General features: G+C 44.3%; 4 protein-coding genes across 11 annotated transcripts; 1 reads left to right on the forward strand and 3 right to left on the reverse strand.

The window, feature by feature from the left end:
- Positions 1-9: 9 nt before the first annotated feature.
- On the reverse strand, positions 10-2,866 carry LOC105695198 (E3 ubiquitin-protein ligase DCST1). Its single transcript, XM_012416550.2, has 5 exons — positions 2,576-2,866; positions 2,090-2,305; positions 1,684-1,985; positions 1,421-1,608; positions 10-1,328 (listed from the first exon to the last, which is right to left on the reverse strand). The coding sequence occupies exons 1-5, from the start codon at positions 2,864-2,866 to the stop codon at positions 175-177; spliced, it is 2,151 nt and encodes a 716-aa protein (XP_012271973.1). The 3' UTR covers positions 10-174.
- A 230-nt stretch (positions 2,867-3,096) lies between these two features.
- On the reverse strand, positions 3,097-3,965 carry LOC105695277 (ejaculatory bulb-specific protein 3). Its single transcript, XM_012416708.2, has 3 exons — positions 3,831-3,965; positions 3,513-3,713; positions 3,097-3,426 (listed from the first exon to the last, which is right to left on the reverse strand). Exons 2-3 carry the CDS (start codon positions 3,709-3,711, stop codon positions 3,230-3,232), a joined length of 396 nt encoding a protein of 131 aa, XP_012272131.1. The 5' UTR covers positions 3,712-3,713; positions 3,831-3,965; the 3' UTR covers positions 3,097-3,229.
- Positions 3,966-5,305: 1,340 nt separating this feature from the next.
- On the reverse strand, positions 5,306-15,635 carry LOC105695273 (transcriptional adapter 2B). Of its 5 annotated transcripts, XR_002762432.1 has the most exons (11): positions 15,359-15,634; positions 15,163-15,260; positions 14,377-14,436; positions 14,064-14,205; positions 13,690-13,907; positions 13,317-13,546; positions 12,876-13,107; positions 11,823-11,872; positions 10,369-10,747; positions 6,223-10,285; positions 5,306-5,361 (listed from the first exon to the last, which is right to left on the reverse strand). XR_002762432.1 is itself a non-coding variant. In XM_012416700.2 (10 exons), the coding sequence occupies exons 1-10, from the start codon at positions 15,363-15,365 to the stop codon at positions 10,181-10,183; spliced, it is 1,521 nt and encodes a 506-aa protein (XP_012272123.1). In that variant the 5' UTR covers positions 15,366-15,634; the 3' UTR covers positions 6,113-10,180. The 5 variants fall into 5 exon arrangements, 4 of the variants coding, with proteins under 4 accessions (XP_012272123.1, XP_023290541.1, XP_012272124.1 ...); XM_012416700.2 differs by lacking the exon at positions 5,306-5,361 and having other exon boundaries at positions 6,113-10,285; XM_023434773.1 differs by lacking the exons at positions 5,306-5,361; positions 15,163-15,260; positions 15,359-15,634 and adding an exon at positions 14,815-15,071 and having other exon boundaries at positions 6,113-10,285.
- Positions 15,636-15,835: 200 nt separating this feature from the next.
- On the forward strand, positions 15,836-17,969 carry LOC105695257 (3'-5' ssDNA/RNA exonuclease TatD). Of its 4 annotated transcripts, XM_012416659.2 has the most exons (3): positions 15,836-16,036; positions 16,408-16,594; positions 16,694-17,969. In XM_012416659.2, exons 2-3 carry the CDS (start codon positions 16,432-16,434, stop codon positions 17,365-17,367), a joined length of 837 nt encoding a protein of 278 aa, XP_012272082.1. In that variant the 5' UTR covers positions 15,836-16,036; positions 16,408-16,431; the 3' UTR covers positions 17,368-17,969. The 4 variants fall into 4 exon arrangements, with proteins under 4 accessions (XP_012272082.1, XP_012272080.1, XP_023290545.1 ...); XM_012416657.2 differs by having other exon boundaries at positions 15,838-16,036; positions 16,408-17,969; XM_023434777.1 differs by having other exon boundaries at positions 16,032-16,125; positions 16,408-17,969.
- Positions 17,970-17,988: the final 19 nt, after the last annotated feature.

The following is a 17,988-nucleotide window of genomic DNA, read 5'->3' on the forward strand; positions in this document are numbered from 1 at the left end:
CGTCTCCACCGTGCCGGCCGCCGAACGAAGCGTCGGTCGGTCGGGGGTGCGCCTTATAGGGGAACTTGGAGTTCTTCAAAATCGTTAGAGACACGCGATCGGAATGACGGGCGAGGAAATTGCAACGGTGCGTGGCAAGAGGCTCGTCCTTGGAGACATCCGGGGCGAATCGGTCTAAAGTTCGGCCTCGGTCTCGTATCCCTCGGAATCGGTGTCGAGCGGATCGGCACAAGCCAAGCAAACCTGGCCCACGTCCGTCCAACACTCCGGGCAGGACACGAAGGGGCACCCGGGCGTCGGGCAAACGCGGAACTTGGGGCCGGCGGGGCCGGCCCTCGGCTCGGACTCGCCGCAGACGAGACACTTGGGTCGGGGGGGGGCCAGGAGGTCGATCCAGGCGAACATCCCTCGGCCGACCTCGCGGTCCAGGAGCCTCGCGCGCCCCAGGGCCCTTATCCTGGCCCTCGCCTCGCGAAGACAGCCGAGTCGCCGCCTGAGCGTCTCGTTGTACAGGTAGAGTACGCGTCGCTTCTCGCGCTTCCGGTAAAAGAAGGAGCACGCGACCCTGCGCAGTCGCTGGGTGTACGAGGAGAGGAAGACGGTGACCCAGACCGCGAGATACGTCCCGTAGATCTTGCCCAGGACGTAGCTCTCGAGCTGGCTGGGTCGCGGCAGGCAGGCCTCGTTCGAGACCACGGTCCGGACCCGCCTCTTCAGGTCGAAGCCCGCGACGACCGAGCGCAGCAGGGAGGCGATCACCCCCGTCCCGCGGATCTCGAGCTTGACGTCGTGGCGGCCGGACTGCGCGTACTCCATGCGGGCGTGGCGTCGCACCAGGTCCAGAGTCTCGTAGAAGAGTCGGTCCAGCAGGACGAACGTCGTCGCCGTGACCATCTCCAAGACCAGCTTGACGGTTTGCCCGATCAAGTTGGCCCTCTCCGCTTTGCCGGGTCTGCCGCTGTACGGGTCCACGAACTTGTCTCTCTCCATCTTTTTCAGGGGCAGCAGCGCGACGCTGCCGCGCGCCCGGCGCCTCGCGTCTATCTTGCGGAAGTACGCCGTCACGTAGACGTTGTCGTGCTCGATGTCCCTCAGGTACCCGTCGTGGTAATCCTGCGCGCTCAGGACGATCTTCAGGAAGACGAAGGCCAGACAGCGCTTCAGGAGGACCATTCCTCCGTCGAAGAGTCTTCGGCGGACGTTGAAGTCGTGCATGACGGCTTTTGCCGCGTCGGTCGCCTCGTACGCGTCCACGAGGGTCGGCGCCAGCTGCACCTTGTACCGCATCCTCGCGTCCTTGAAGCTCCTGCCGAGCGCGTCCCTCGTTTCTGCGGAGCGCTCCCACGGTTGGCCTACGGTGTGCCTACGGTGTGCCTACGGTGTGCCTACGGTTGGCCTACGGTTCGTCTCGCGCCTTTACCTTTTAGAGCGGCATAGTTCCGGCCCACGTCGACGTCGACCTTCCCCGCGGGATCGCAAATGCTCGGGCCCCCGAGTGCCTGCGCGACGTTGCAGACGAAGGCGAGCTTGGCGGGCCAGCAGAGGAGCCACGCGGCGATCCACGTCACCGCGGAGGAACACCTTTTGTACGCCTCGCCGAACATTTCTCTGAAATGGAAATCCCCGCGTTACGCGTTTCCTGGTTCCTCCCTCCTGTCCCTGCCGGGCCTACGGTGCTCTTGCCTGCAGTGCTCGGACCCTTTGTCGAGCTGCTCCTCGCATCTCGCTTCGACCTTCTCTCGGTACTTGGCCTCGTAAATCTCGCCTTCCGTTCGAGCGCCGGCAACCGCTTTCTTCTTCCTTTCCTCGATCTCCTCGCTTCTCTTCGCGTCTCCCATCGAATCGTCCACGTAGTCGTTCTCTTCCTTCAGTCTTCTCGTTTCCTCCTCGCCTTCGATTTCTTCGACGATCGAGCTCGTGAGATCTCTCACCGAGGATAGGGTGTCCTTGATCTCGTTGGCGTCGGTTCTCACGTTGAACCCTGCCTGCGACATTTTTTAACGGTCCGAATGGCAACTAAGAGATAGGATAGGATATCTTCCAAAGGAGGAGGAATAAATGAAATTTAAGCGACGCTCCGGGTCTCTACCTGTTGGAAAGGTTTAAACATGAGGTCGAAGCGAGTTCTGGTAAGGTTATACGTTAGTTGGGTCGTACAGGCGAAAGTGCGAACCACTTCTTTTCCATTAACGGTTAGATTAAATATCGGTCCAGCGATCACGTAGCCCAGAACCAATGCTTTGAGAACGCTTCGTCCGGCTCTTCCAAAAAATGACGGGACCGTCAATAAGCAAATACATCTCACCTGTAATCGAACTCGGCTCAAATAACTATTTTCTTCTCTATCTCGCCGAAGCGAGACTCCGTTCTCTTTCTAAATCGCTTTAAGGCGAATAAGGCGCGAGACGCCTATAAGTATAAGAACTCGATTAAAGAATTAAGCCATCTCGCTATCTTTCCTCGTTGTCGTTGACGTCCGACGTCTTAGCGAGCAAGTTCTCGCGATTGCAAAACGCGTGGCTAACGAGCGAACGAATACACGCGTCGTCGTAATAAAATAACTCAAATGACCGACCTGAATCGACGAAGAACAGCCAACGGACAGGGAGGTCACGATGACGACTCCCAGGGCAAGGCTGGTGTATTTCTCGAACGCTAAATCGACGACGATCGTCTCGTAGAAAAAGACCCCGAAGAAGAACCCGAGGAAGAATCCAATTAACGCTCGAGTCTTTTTATGGGTGCCAATGGGGTCGTAGCAAATATGAAATAACGTCGGACACGTTTTCAAATAATTCCTCAAAAGTTTCTCGCGATAAAGTTCCACGAGCATCCCCGCTCGATTCAACTTTTCTAGTCCCGGCATCTTGTACGATAGATTATGATTTATTAGAAACTTCTTAACGTCGCTATCCGAGGTCCGTAGAGATGTAGAGATTTTTCGTTTACGATCGCTTGTCAATCGAAACCGAGCTGAACGTTTCCGCGAATCGTTACGATCTTTTATTTTTCTTTCATTTCAAAATGGTGACTAGGTGCACAAGGTTCGAGGGTTCAAGGTTCGACTTTAGGGAAATATTGGGCGAAACGCGAGGGTTTGATTGACAATCATTTATTTCTGCAAAATTGGAGCACTTGCTCGAAATACAACGGAGAGTTAAAAAAATGATGGGCTGCCGGGTATCATCGGGTAGGATCGGAGAGGGATGCGCGAGGGTCCGAAGCGGACTTAAACCTCGATGCCAGCGGTTTTAGCTTTCTCTTCGTACTTAACCTGGTAGACACCTTCGGGGTCGTACTTCGCCGCGAGCTGCTTCCACAGGTCCTTCTTGTTTTTGGTCAAGAAAGCGATGACCTTCTCCGTATTGGCCTTTTGTTTCTCCGAACATTTGTGGCACTCGGTCTGAAGAGCATCGGGGAGGACCTCTGAAAGTTTCGATACGACGATGAATAGCCTAAAACCTCAGGAGGAGGATTCAGGAAAGACGCGTCAATTTGAAAGAAGTGCGTACTTTTCAGTTCGGTGCCTTCCGGGGTGCAATTTCCGGTCTCCATTAGACACTTGAAGTATCCCTCCAACAATCGGTCGCTTTGAAGGATCTGATCGACGTCGATGCTGTCGAACTTGGTGGTGTATTGGGTTTCGGCCTGAGGTTTCGCCGACACCGCGACCAGCGCCACGGCCACCAGGACAAAGAGGGAGAACTTCATGGCTGCAACAGAGGAAAAACGAATTTCGTACCTTTGCTCCCGGATTTTCCGATAACACCCGCGCCCGTTTTGTGCGAGGAAAAGGAGAACCGGTCCTCGCGTCAAAGACGCAGTCTCACCTGAGTATTTGTCGTAATCAGGTGCAAGTGCGTCGATGCGGTATGAAGATCGAGCTTATATAGAGGGGCCATTAAGAGTCGGATTACGCAAATGCCTCCAAGGAGGGGTTCCGAAGGTGGGAAGTGCACCGATTCTTCCGGACAAATGTCCTGCGACCCCCACCTTCACCTTTGTACCTCGACAGGGGGAAGGGGAGGAAGGGGAGGAAGAGAAGACAGGCCCCCGATCTCCCGCCGAGCAACGGATCCGTGTCTTTCCTTCCTTCGGAGGCGAACAGAGGCGAAGGTCCTTCGATCTTTCTCCCGCTGTTCCATTCGTTTTCCTGCTTTTCCCCCTATGGCCGAGTCGAAGGAGGGAGTTATACTCGAATAACGCGGCAAGCGTTTAGGGCGGTTTCGTTTGCCATGGCAAGACTTTTTTTTCTTACAAGGAGGCTATCGGTATCGTCATCAAATTATTGCCATTTCACGGCCGAACGAAAGTCAAGTCCTAACGTGCACGATTCCTAAACAATGGGAAATAAAACGATTTCCATCGTAACAAAGGATCCACGATCAAGAGTCGGATAAAAAGAAACATTCAAACGCTTGGGTAATTATTACATTTCTTAATCCTTCCGCTTTGAAAAACGTGATATTCACTTTTTATCGATCGGTATCGGCTTCCATGAATGACTCTCGATACTTTTTGCCAATAGCGCTCATTAGCGATTTCCACGCCAAGTGTCCTTTCGTGATGTATTACTTTGGCATCGATGAATCACTCGAGTGCCAACGAATTAACTGCAACGTGACGGAATCGACGGGACTAGGGATTAACTTTATATATCAAGGGAAAAGAAAAACGCGAGCTGACGTTTGCAAAACCATTAATATTAACGAACCATCGAAAAGAAGGGGGAAAATGCACCTAACGTATCGATTCCTTTTCCTGCATGCAAAAATGGCTGACGAATAAACGATGCATTACGCGTTAAGAAGACGTTACGTTAAAACGCAGGTTTCGATCTTCTTTGTTATGGAGCAGTTGGCACAATTTTTTACTTTCGATGGAACTCGGGAGGAAATCATCTACCCGGGGGGTGAACCGATCTTCTCTGTATTAATTTATTATACTTATTTAGAACCTTCTGAACTTTTAACGGTCTTGGATGTTAAAACTAAGTTACGATGGTACTCCCGGTCTCTTGTACGAGGGTACTTTGAAGGAAAAAGTTGCTTAAAATCCACAAACTTCTGATTTCACGTAAAACGACGATAAGGGACGAACGAAAGGATTCTGAAAAATGTTTGGACGCGATTAACTTACGAGGCGCTTCTTGTCCATTGATCGAGGACATCAACGTCGACTTTCAAGAATGACGGATGGATTTTACTTTCCAGGTAGTCGGAACAATGCGCAAATTACATGCAGCATTATGATCGGCACGAAGGTCTCACGCGGCTTGCGTCAATTGATATTCACCTCGTGCAATTTTCTGGATAACCGACAATAACCTAGGCACTCGATGACGTTATTAATGATTGGAAACTGAAAGAAAAAAGGAAACAAGAAAACTCGTTGATGTCGATGTATTTATCCGTACGGTATACATCCGCGACAGTCTTCGCGATGCGATCGGTAATCGGCCAAAATCCTTGGTCAAAATACTTGGCGCCATTCATTAGCCGATATCGCGTCGGCGTTATTTCGAGAGTCTAAGAGTTGACTCGGATACCCGTGGTCCTTCTAGATCAGACCTTACGATACGGGTAGTCGGAAGAACGAGCGGATCGGTTACAAAGGTCTCGCCGACGTTTCGATTCGGTCCCAGTCCCAGTCCCAGTCCCGGGATGGCCGATTCCGCGTCCTTCGCGGCGACGCGACTCGCCGTGACGTGGCTTGCGGTCAAACTGTTTACGAGCCGACGATGGAAGGAAAAAAGCAGACACGGGGGACGACCGATTTATGCGCCCGAGATGGGATCTCGCGTCGAGGGGTCGAGGGGTCGAGGTCGGGGCCCGTCCAAGTTCCCGGGTGTTCCCGGGTGTTCCCGGGTGTTCCCGGGGGAATCCCGATACTCCCAGCTTTTTCGGAGTCGCGACCTTCGCGCTCGTCCGAGTCCGATAGAGTCCGTCGAGGCAGCGGTCGGATAAACCACGGTTGCTCGCTGACATGGATTAACCTTCGATTAACCGTTTTCACAAAAATATTCATTTAGGATTGCGAGAGTTTTTGGAATAAGACCGGAACGGTCGGAGACGCGGTAGACAAAAAAGGAGGCAAAAAGGAGCGTAGATTCTTTTTAAAATATATATACATATATTCGGTACTCTAATACCAAACTTTTGTAACAAACATGTAATAGCGTGTAATACTCTATCGTTGTTAAGATACAATGCTCGAGCGTACCGTTTTAATCGAAGCCACGCAAAGAGGTGAACCATTGGAACGTAAACCTACATCGAGGGAACTGCGCATCGATCCCGACTACGGATAAGACCCTCGTTTCTGCTCGTTTCTTCGGAAACCGGACACGCCTCTTTGTCATGAATAACAAGGTGCACCGGATATCTACGCATAATCAGGTATCGCGTCGCAGGGTATCTCGCTGAATTTCATTTTCATTTAGATGAGCTTTTCAAAGCGTACGTTCGTTCTTTTTCATGCACGCAAAATAGCGACGATCACCTTTCAGAAGCCATGGCGGAAGATAACAGTGATTTACGGGTAATCTCCGTTTCTTGTGTACGGTCACACGAAGAAAATTGTACGGCAGCACCTTGTAATTATATCGGGCAAATTCTATAAACGGAAACCGATGAGAATCGAGAACGCGCGGATAAGACTAGACGGCATAATAACTTGTACCACGGCTCGTTAATAGTCATCGTTATCGTCGAAGATGCGGCGTACTCTAGTGGACTCGTCGATTGGCGATCGTTTCGGTACAATTCTCTTCGGGTGGAAAATGCCGAACAAATGTCAAATACAATGTCATCGTTGGCAGAGGTGTCGAGGACAAAACGCATGCTACATCTTATACGCTTAATCGCTGCGGGATCTTACTACAAACTCGTTATAGTTTTCGAACCATCTAATCGACTCAATTCTAGCAACGAGTTAACCCGACGGACTTCTACGAACGGAACAAATTTTTAAGTCATCTTTCCTGCTTATGTAATCAAACAACGGCATTCCTCGATGCAACTACCCTAAGACGCGCAAAAGAGTTCCCTCTGCACGAAGCGCGTGACAATAATCGCAGTTCAGATATCACAAAATGTAAAAGTCTTATAGAAAACAAGAGGCAGCACCCAAGAGTACTCGTTCCTGGACAAACTGCTATTACCTACAACCACTGCGAAACATACATTGTATAATAAAAAAAAAAAAAGAGAGAGTAAACCGGGTTACTATAAAAGAAAAAAACTAAACTCGCCGATCGTCCGATTGCCGTAAGTATCTCTCCGGGAGTAAAACACGAGCGAGAATCCGTCTTCGCCGTTGAACTGCAATTCCGCGTAAACAATAATTCGCAACGGACAGATATGTACGTACAAGCGTACAGCTAAAAATGTATGCAGCTCCGACTCTCAAAGCCGAAAACTCCTTCGTCAATTCCATCCTGTTTACGCGTTATCTGTATACCTTGCTCGTAATTTTTTTTTCCCTAAGTAATCATAGGTCTTACTTTGTTTTTCCTACCTAGCTTAAACTTACGTTTCACTTAAACACTTAATAAGCGTGGATGTTTTGGGAGAGAATAGAGTTAATGGCTAATAGTTTCACAGTTAACAAGCGTGGCTCTTTCTCTCACAGAGGCCACAATAAGTATGGTGGAAAAATAGAGATGCGACCAGTTCTGACGGAATTGCGTTCTCAACGAACGCATCAGAACTTTCAGCAATTTTTTACTCTCTAAGAATATGCCTTTCACGAAAAGTGAAGCGTCGAACGAGGAACGTGCCATTGCACTGTCGAACATCTCTTCAATTTGGACCATGAGTTCGATCATAAAATGGACACGCAAGGGAAATAAATCGATCGTCAAGAGTCATCGGTTGGAAGATAAAACAAAACGCTTTAAAAAGGAAAAAAGAAAAAAATGTGAATAAGGACGTTACCCTCGATCAACTGATCTCGCGATAATCTAAACTGACGCACAATCGGGAAGAAATTAAGGAATTTGTCAGACGGTGAAGAGCATTCCGCTTCAACGGATCGCACGCGATTTCTGAACACGATATTACGCATCTTTCACTCGAAAGATCTAATATAACGTGTTTTAACATGTTCCTCAAAACTATTACTAAAAAGGTACTGCCTTTCTCGTATGTACAAGTGCTCCGGACAAGCAACGGTTGAATCGTCTACTGACACGTAACACGAGTTAAAACCAAGTGTCGTGTCTTTTGTATGTTTGCATTATACAATCGCACCATTCTTCAGCCATAAGGAATCGAGCCTTACAGGGTTTGGATTAAGCCAAAGACTAAGTTACTGCGTTTCGTTACGTAATTACGCTTCGTCTCCTTGTTAGATATAACTTTACAATAAATGGGCCATGTCCCATATAAATCAGCTACTGCTTTCAGCGATACGAGAGAAAATCACCTCGACCACGGTGCAACGATATTTCTGTCATCACAATCTGTAAAGTGATGGAAGCGGGACGATAACTTTTTAATTCAACGTAAAGTGTTCAATTGTGTTGACCATTAAGTTGCTACGTCTTAAGTCTTACTCGAAATTTCAAAAACATCGCTCACCACTTCTTAAGAATCCTAATGACATTCATAACTGACAATTTGTCACGTTTCTCTTGAGAGCTTCTCTCGCCGCTGGATACATTAACACATTCAACTTCCAAAGGAGAGAACTCCAATAACACATAAACCCTACATGGAAAAATAACTATTTGGAAGATTACATTGAGCAATACATTACAACTATGAAAGTTAGCCAGAGTACACTCGTGAAAGCAGAAGCCACTCAAAAATCTTTGCCTTTCGTCCGCTTGTAACCTCATTGCAGCGATGTACTGGGTGAATGTCCATTAAACGAGACAATCGGCATTTGCGCCTAGCTCGAAGAGCAATTCGCGAATGCAACTTCGAGATAATTTCACGAATTGTACCATGTACGCGATAGACACATCGTACCTAACTAGACACTCGTATGATAACATACACGGTTCGCAAATCGTGTCGGAAATGATCATTTCGAGCACAAATACTTAAATATTTTTCGAAAATCCAGGAGTCGTTGAGATTTGGTACATCCCGGTAGAGTTGGGCAAAATTTTCTACGTGCTGACAATTTTTAGACAACCGAGACTTACCATCTGGTATTCGGAATTTCGGTCACTTGAAATTCAGTGAATCTGCACGTACCAACGCATACTAGCTTACTAGTACTTGTAACATGCATACGGTCAACAACTATGCTAAATAGGTTGTCGAATTCGCATTGATCCAGCCGTTGGGCACGAGTAATGAAAAATAATCGTTTTTTGGAGTGCGGCTTGACTTCCGATCTCCTATTGCCATTCGGATATGCATATCTTCATGACTTACGTCAACGAGGGCTCCTTAATATTCATAAATTCGTGACCACGCTTCAGAGGCGGATTCTGCTAAATGTAAGGTCGAAAAAATAAATATGAAAAAACATTTTCGTTCTACCAAAAGTAAATAATAACGATTCCTTTGTTTACTTTTTTATCCTGACTTCTTAAGCCTCGTTAACGATGCTCTCGCCACAGTCTTAAGAATACCTAAAAATCGAATCGTTGCTTCACGCGACAAAATCCGAAGTAACGACTTTGGCAATCATCGGACGCCAACGGGAGACACACGTGGTCGTAAAGGGACGTCGTTATATCGGCACGAACATGGATCACGCGTCATCAAAGATTAGGTTGCTCCTCTGTAGTTTACGAATTAACCGCGGCAGTAGCGTCCTTCCCATGGAACACATGGATTTGACAGTTCTCGAATGCAATTTCAAAATGAAATTAAGACATATCTTTACGTACATGAGACGTGCCCCACCTACGTAAATACCTTTTTAATAATTACGGATATCTCCCCGACCATCGGAAACCGTATCCTTCTGCGAGTTGCTTTACGCACTTCCAACGTGAACGAACTTCCGTTTCCACCTTTCCATGAAAAATTAGCATTGCTTCCCCTCTTGCAGGCAGAATCACATCTTCGCAGACAAACGATACGAATTTTCGGATGAAAAACGAAGCGACCGGTGCACGGAGACCTGCCTATTTACACCTAGAAACTAGGATTGCACCAGCTAGGAGATGACTTAGAGATGAACAACGGCCAACGGTTGCGATCCATATCTATTGATCTTAATTGGCTACGATCCAGCCGTTGGACACCAGGTAACGGAGGATCTTACTCTCTGGCTCGGACTGCGGTACCATTCCCGACCTTCTGTTTCCATTTAGGTATTCCTGCAAAAGCAACGTCGGTATCGAAGATCGCTTTTCGATCCGATGGAAGCAACCGATGCGAGATCGTATGGACGGAGAATTACCTGCAGTAGTAGCGTCTTTTGCGTCAAATACTGAGTGGGCTTTAAGTCGAGCTGAAAGCACAATATCTTTTCCTGCTTGGTGAGAAGATGCGCCGCGGCCTCCATCTCTATGTCCCTTTCCTCCTGGTCCCCGAGCCCCGTCGAGGAAGTCCTCGCGGACGAGGGTGCTTCGTTGCTCCGTTCCGCGGTGGAGCTGCAACTCGCAGAGTGGTGGTCTATCAAATTGGGATTGCTATCCAGCTCCACCGACTGATTGGCTTGAGTCGTCGTCCGACTGAGACCGGCTTGATTGGCTAAGATGCTGCTGCTGCTGCTGCTGCCCGAGTCTGCTCTTGTAGTGTACTTTCGGTCGGTGAAACAATAGCTTTTTTCTTCGTCTCTGAAAAACATAAATAAGCCAAATTACCGATTACGCTCCAATTTGACGGAGCTCATCGTGTCCCGTTACGACACTTGACTCGGCCAATTTTCGAGCAAGCCGCACCGCCGTCCGATCGTTCGCGCCCCCGTTTAATGGTGACGTCGAACGTCCAACGATACATGCTAGAAGTACCGAAATTACTAGCGCTGAAATTTCAGTACCCTGTAGTATGTATACACGTATTTATACGGATCGTATCCGAATCGTGGTTTTCGGCACACTGACCTCGTGGTTATCAAACTTTAATTACCTGCACTCCCTAAACGTCAGAAAGTATCGTGCTACTGCCGGCATTCTTCTTGCAAGGCCGTCTAAACGGTCAAGTTGAGTAATACCACATTTAAGTGGCAATCGTTAAGAATACTTTTTCACGGTATGACGGATCAACCACCGAATTAACGAGCACCGACTATACTTACAATTCACGTGAAATTCTAGATTAACCCAAGTATTTAATTACTAAAATTAAGAAAGACGACATTTTAACTCCGTCAGTCTTAGACTGCAGATCAACAAATTTCCGTTTCGAGCACTGTCCTCGAATCGTCGGATTTGTAAAGCCACGTAAAAAGCCACGCCGACGAGTCTACGCAGAAGCTGTGAAGCAAGCGAACGTGGTGGTTACAAAAACAATTTCTGTGACACTTTCGGAAAATCACGATTCCTAGTTATGCACCTAAAATAAGACGGAGTAATTCCTACACGATCACTCATACCAAACTCACGTTTACAGGCCATACCATCAATCGCCTCTGTTCTCCAGTCTAAGAGAGTTTCACATAAACGGATTTAGGCCTTACTCTAGAAAACATTTAAAACCCTTAGTTGCATTCATTTATTCGCCCGTTACATGCTCTTGTTCCTCAAACTCCACCCTTCTGATATGAGATACTTTTCTAACCTCCCCTTACATTTTCACAAATAGAGCAGGACGGCAGTTTTCAACTTTTGATAAAACGGTTACTATTAAAGTATATATAACCACCATATTCAAATATCGAGTTAAACTGAACTATTTGGAAAGGAAACTCACCTTCTTTTTAGGGCTAGGCGATGTATTGGCGTGGACGGCCCACTGCTGCCCTAAGTGAAATGCAAACTGATACAATCTGTTCACAAATGCCTGGCAACACGCACCACAAACAATGGAATTAGTCAATAATAAGCAACAACCAATAAATTTGATGTCTATCGATAAGAATTTTAATTTGTTTCGATCATGTAGATTTATATTAATTGTAAAATGTAGGTACACCGTTTCAATTAAATCTTCGTACGATTTTGTTCTCAACTCAACGGAACTAAAATTGTATTCACAATTGTATATATTATTTTATATCAAAAGTAAACAGTTTCCTTGAATGTCTTGTGCGTGTCAATATTTTCTCAAATAATCGCATAATTTTTAATTTAACTTAAGATTATGTTTTAAATGTATATTATTAAACTAATAGATTTTAACCGATTAGCCAGCAGATTTTCGTGCATTAAGTAGCAAAGGCTATTACAAGCTTACGAGTTCTTACAAGCACTGTGCATAAACCAAGTAGGCCCAAAGCTTCTTAGAAACATGGGTTAATGTTAATTAGCCGTGTTAATGTAGACAGTTCAGTTAAAGTCCAATGAAGAAATATTATAGGAATGTAAATCTTGTGCAAAATGCCTGTGTCTAAATTGTTTATTGATTTTCTTTAAGCCCTGATGTCTAATGGGCAATGAAAGTGATTGGATGCACGTAAAGCATGAAAAAACTGAACTGCCATTACGACTGGTATGTACTCGAGTAAGAATCTAAATTCTTGAACTCAAATATTATGATAATGCTTCCATGAATGACAGTCAGTTATGGCATTTTATTTAGGTAGTTGTGATTTATTTCCTCAAACAACTGAGCATGCCCCTGCTATCTGTTTTATGGGGAGATCTCATAGGAAGAAAGGAAACACTATTGCAGTCGTATTATTATTTCATCCTACCATACATACTGGGTATGACACGAGCACAAGATGATAAAAGGATTTCTAATGACTTTCTGACTAATATTTTGGACCGTTGAGATTAAATAAAGGTGCCGACTAATACTTACAGATTTCTTTTCCGTCCAGTGATCGGCTATGTCGTTTGGATTTTGAGTTTGCATTATTACTTGCTCAAAGTGAGCACACTCCTCGTGCCTCGTGATTCCATTTTCCCGATACCGCTGCAATTCTGACAGTCTCAAGCGAAGCTCACGTTCCCTCTCAAGGTTGCTGAGAAACTGTTCATATTCTTGCGCAGTATAAAATTGAGCAAATACTCGCATCCTTTCTCTGAACTCTCTACATAAAAAGACACATTATTACTACTTCTTTTACCAGATGAGGAAATTATAAGAACTCATTTTTGATCAGTTTATACAAGCCTATGCAATGCACATGTATCCAATAATAAGCTAACAAAACAAAACGAAACAAAAAAATGAACTTATCACATGAAATGCTGAATCCTTGACATTTGCAAACTTATCTGAAAACTTTAGGACACTTACTTTTCTTCTTTCGTTTGTTTCTTTTTTACTGCCCGGTCTTTCCTACTCGAAGCAAAAAATGCTGAGACAAGTTGGTAGTCCCGTACAACGCGTTTTCTTCTTGCCCTTTCACGAAGATTATTTGTATACATATCAACTTGTGCTAGCTTTAGAGCGATGTCAAGGTCATCGTCCTCAGCTGGATTTAGGAACAGAGACGAGACGAGCGACTCCGCTTCATGATTATAGTCCTGAAAAATATAATTTTTTTCATTAGACCAAAAAGGGCATATACATGAAATGAAAATCTGATTGATAATCCGTTGCAGCATTTTGTGACAGTACTTAACGAGTAGGCCTTCTATTATTGCACATATCTCACAATGTAACTCACACTATCGAAATCATCCCGTTGTGGCGTGTAGCCAAGTTCTCCGGCCTCCTCTGGAGTAATATCCAATGGTGGTAATTTTGAAGTTAAGTCAGGTGACAGCGGCCCATGATCTGAACTGGTCTGATCGGTAAGATTTGGTTTATAGCTTTCTGTCGGAGGCCATGTGTGTTTCCCAATGTTCCCATCAAGATATCTAGCAATATACTCCTCTTTCGCCTCTGCAATAAAATATTGTTATAATTATCATTAAAATTAATCGTTTATAAAGATATGTAATAAATGTTATGTTCGTTAAAGAGGATCTAAAAAAAAAAAAACGAATTTGGGGGAATGAAGGTACCTTTTGGTGAATAAAAAGAAATAAAACCATTTACCTTTGGGTGACCTCGTTTCGATATGTTCGCTGATATTTTCCCAGTTTCCATAACCAAATTGTTCGATCGCATCCAACAGTCTAAGTTGCTCTATTGCCGTCCAGTTGCCTCTACTATTAAATATACTAATGGTGCCAGAATCCTGTTAATGAAACATAAGATACTTTGGTATAAGAATCATTTATGTAATCTAACACATTGCTATCGCATCAAAATCCATTACCTGGTATATATAATAAAAAGGATATTTCTCAAATTTTACGGAATATTTAACGCACTAAATATAGACAATGCATTAGAAATAAAAACTTACCATAAATTGATAGGAATGATCATTTTTATGTTGTCCAATTTCTGCACCAGCAGAAAAACACTGCAAAATAAGGTTATGCTATATAATCATAAGTTAAAAATAATTTGTATCAAATGTATGCAGGCGGTCTGTGAACTTTAAAAATATTCCTCTATATTCTGAGCTATGGTTGATTTTGTAAACCGTCTGCGTAGTATATGAGTATACATTAAACCTAGTCTTAACTTGATAAAATAATTTCTTTGAAATATTCCGACGCTCTTTTCGTTACTATGAAAGATAATGAGATATGTTTTCATTACCTGAAATTTTTTTAACCAATATAAAATCTCTAGATCGCGAGTAAAATAATCCTCTTGTATTAGCATAAATTTATTTGGTGCTACATTGAGCTTGATACAATTAATAATTCCTAATTAGTAATAAATAGCTAAGCACCTTACGATCCTTCATTAACCTAATTGTTTCGTGCACAATTTGAAAATGATTTAAATGTGACGCCTATGGGCGTTATCACCGAAGCAACATGATTTTCCGATTTTTCGAGGCGTTCACTGACATTGGACGCGTATATCGAATACAGGTAAGTACGTATTCGTTCGAGATGCATGGACAAACGGCTTTTAGTCAGCGAAAGGGGTGAAGAGGAAATTGACAGCAGTAGTGACGATAGAGCGATAGGACGAGGACAGGGAGTGAAATCTCAGCACGCAAAATCGCGGAGAGGTGAGGCGGCGAAAGGAGAGGGAGACCACGTGACGCCGGGCAGGCGTTGACTCGACTCACCTGCAAGCAGAGGTCGAATTCTGGACACTCGATGCACTTAACTCGTAGATCCGTGATATCCAGTTGACAGTACGTACAGTTGTACGTCCCGTACAAGTCTGGAAAACGTATGCAGCAATTAGAATCGACGCGGTCTACCATTTTCGGGCTGTAACGCGCCAATCTCGTTGCTTTTTTGCCACCGACAAATACGTACTCGCCATTATCGTCCCACAGCGTTCTTCCAGAACGATCCGAATGACGTCACCGCATAACCCAAGTCCCCTGAGCGTCTCGACTACAGACGTTCACTCCACCGAAACGGACCCGATTTTCATTCTAGATTCTCGCGAAAATCCGAAAAATGATCCTCGCTTTCGCTCGGACGATTCTTTTTCTTCGTTTGAGTAAACCCGTAATGAATATGGATTGAAAAAATGTTGTTTATGACTGTAGCGGCGCGTTGCGACTGCGCATGCGTCACTGACCTCCCTCGGATGCAGTCCAGTGCTGCCAATACAAGGAAACTCAAAACTTACCGGAACCTTGGCGTCAGAGATGAGTTGAGAGATTGCTCACGGGCAGGGTCGCGCGATCGCGTCCTGTGCTGCCCCCTGATAGCCGTCCGCATCCTCCACCAGGGAATAGCACAGGACCGATCGCGCGACCCTGCCCGTGAGCAATCTCCCGACTCATCTCTGTAAGCATCGAATCCAGCAATCCTATATGTATGCACATTGTTTCGTGTGCATAAATGTACATTCATATGATGTATGGATGTGTGACACAACCCTGTGACCATACCATGCAGTTGGCTCGGTGATGTCATTTTACTGATTGGATTTCAACACTTGTCATTTGCGACGTACAATATTAAAATATCCGCAGCAAATAAGTAAGCACGTTAAAATCTTTATAGTGCGGTTGCTGCATTTGCGCCAGAATTGATAAAAGATATGCCTTAGTTCCTTCAAACTGTTCTAGGTTAGAAATCTAACCTGAACGGTGTCATTTAAATTGATTTAAGTCGGCACTTGTATTTGCAATAATTTAGACAGTTTATTCCGTACATTTAATCACTTTACTTCAGTAATTGCTTATGTTTAAACACATACTCCAATGTATCCTGTTTAGAAAGAATTAAACGTTATAAAATGTATATATGCTTTTGTATAGTATTTTATTAATAACAATGCAATGTTAGAAACAATGTCCTCAAAATTTTCATAAAGAATATCAAAGTACAATTATATGTATTTCTTATAGATACTGGTAAGGAAATATCAAGGAATGGCTGAAAATGCAGGTGGTTCAAATGCGGAAGAGAAAGGCACAGCATCAGCCATGACTCGGTGCTACGAAAATTATATATTAGTGGATGTTGGTGCCAATTTAACTAATAAGAAGTATAGTAGAGACTTGGATAGTGTTATCCAAAGAGCTAAAGATGCAGGTGTGCAGAAAATTATGGTAACTGGAGCAAGCATTCGCTCCAGTAAAGAAGCTTTACGTTTGACAAGAATTTACCCTGGAACGTTATATTCCACTGCAGGGGTACATCCTCATGATGCAAAATCCTGGGAAGAACCAGAAACCCCACAGGAACTTGAAAGCATAGCTTCTAATCCTGAATGTGTCGCGATAGGAGAATGTGGATTAGATTACAATCGTGATTTTTCAGATCCAGACACACAGCGTTCCGTTTTCCATAAACAAGTTGAGTTAGCCTGCCGGTTGAATAAGCCTCTTATAATTCATGAACGAGGAGCACAAAGCGACGTTCTAGAAGTACTTAGTCATTATACAAACCGTCTACCATCGGTACTAATTCATTGTTTCACCGGAACTGCAGAGGAAGGTCAAATCTATCTAAACGAAGGGTTTTACCTAGGCATTACCGGTTATTTATGTAAGGATAAATCAGACAGTGGTGTAAGGCAGTTACTAGAAGGAGGCCAAGCACCTTTAGAACGAATTTTAGTGGAAACCGATGCCCCGTTCATGTATCCTAATACAAGAGCCAGTAAATTGCCCTCTCGTGTCAAGGATGCTCTCACCGAAAGATCAATGACTTTTCTTCATCGTTATTGTACCTTTCAACGTAACGAGCCCTGTGCCTTGCCAGCTATAGTTGAAATGGTAGCTGCATTCATGCAGTCTACTCCTGAAGAAGTTGCATTGGCCACTGCTTTTAGTGCTCTTAAGCTATTTGGTTTGAACCAATGATCTTTACTTCTTGTTACAACTCGATAATAAAGATGGTGCTAATCGGTGCTCCAGACAGATTCTGGTTGTGTTATCCATAGGCAGCTTTTCTTCATAACCTGAGATTGCAATTAGACGTTTTTTTTTTTTTTTAACAAATTAATTTGAATAATAACATTTATATCATTTATGCTTTGCAATTTTTACTATATCTAGAACTACATCTTTTATATCTAGAATTAAAATTTTATATGAATGTATTTCTTCTCATTTTACATGGAAAATATTTTTTTCCGTATCACTTCGATTTCCCAGTTATGCTGTGACTCAAGATGCAGAACTCGACAGTCTAATTACAGAGGTTATAGTCTATGAAAAATGGCGATGTTTAAAAAAGGCCGCGAGAAAAGACAGTGAAACGCTTCTCGGATTAGAATTCACTGTCTGAAAGTCTACAAAAATGATGTAGTCTCATTTGCGAACAATATTGCATTATGCATTTGATGCGAGCAAAGTTAGTTTCACATTGTACTCATATTTAGAGCATACGCGATCGAACTATTATTATATTTTATTGTTGCTGTTACATATTTTCATATAAATAAATTGTTATAAAGATAAAATTGTAAGTTTTAGTGTGAC

This window comes from Orussus abietinus, unplaced genomic scaffold (genome assembly GCF_000612105.2).
Source record: "Orussus abietinus isolate OABI.00-Male unplaced genomic scaffold, Oabi_2.0 scaffold47, whole genome shotgun sequence".
NCBI classification, from domain to species: domain Eukaryota; kingdom Metazoa; phylum Arthropoda; class Insecta; order Hymenoptera; family Orussidae; genus Orussus; species Orussus abietinus.

What these genes read in the sequence shown, in the direction of transcription:
- LOC105695273 (XM_012416700.2), bottom strand. An exon ending in AATTCGACCTCTGCTTGCAG is followed by an intron (nt 14,437 to 15,162) that starts GTGAGTCGAGTC and finishes CTTATTTTGCAG; the next exon opens with TGTTTTTCTGCTGGTGCAGA. An exon ending in AAAAGACGCTACTACTGCAG is followed by an intron (nt 10,286 to 10,368) that starts GTAATTCTCCGT and finishes TTGCTTTTGCAG; the next exon opens with GAATACCTAAATGGAAACAG.
- LOC105695277 (XM_012416708.2), bottom strand. Translation starts at nt 3,711, where the DNA reads ATGAAGTTCTCCCTCTTTGTCCTGGTGGCCGTGGCGCTGGTCGCGGTG. An exon ending in GGAAGGCACCGAACTGAAAA is followed by an intron (nt 3,427 to 3,512) that starts GTACGCACTTCT and finishes CGAAACTTTCAG; the next exon opens with AGGTCCTCCCCGATGCTCTT.
- LOC105695257 (XM_012416657.2), top strand. Translation starts at nt 16,432, where the DNA reads ATGGCTGAAAATGCAGGTGGTTCAAATGCGGAAGAGAAAGGCACAGCA.
- LOC105695198 (XM_012416550.2), bottom strand. Translation starts at nt 2,866, where the DNA reads ATGCCGGGACTAGAAAAGTTGAATCGAGCGGGGATGCTCGTGGAACTT. An exon ending in TGTTTAAACCTTTCCAACAG is followed by an intron (nt 1,986 to 2,089) that starts GTAGAGACCCGG and finishes AAAATGTCGCAG; the next exon opens with GCAGGGTTCAACGTGAGAAC. An exon ending in AAAGGGTCCGAGCACTGCAG is followed by an intron (nt 1,609 to 1,683) that starts GCAAGAGCACCG and finishes TTTCCATTTCAG; the next exon opens with AGAAATGTTCGGCGAGGCGT.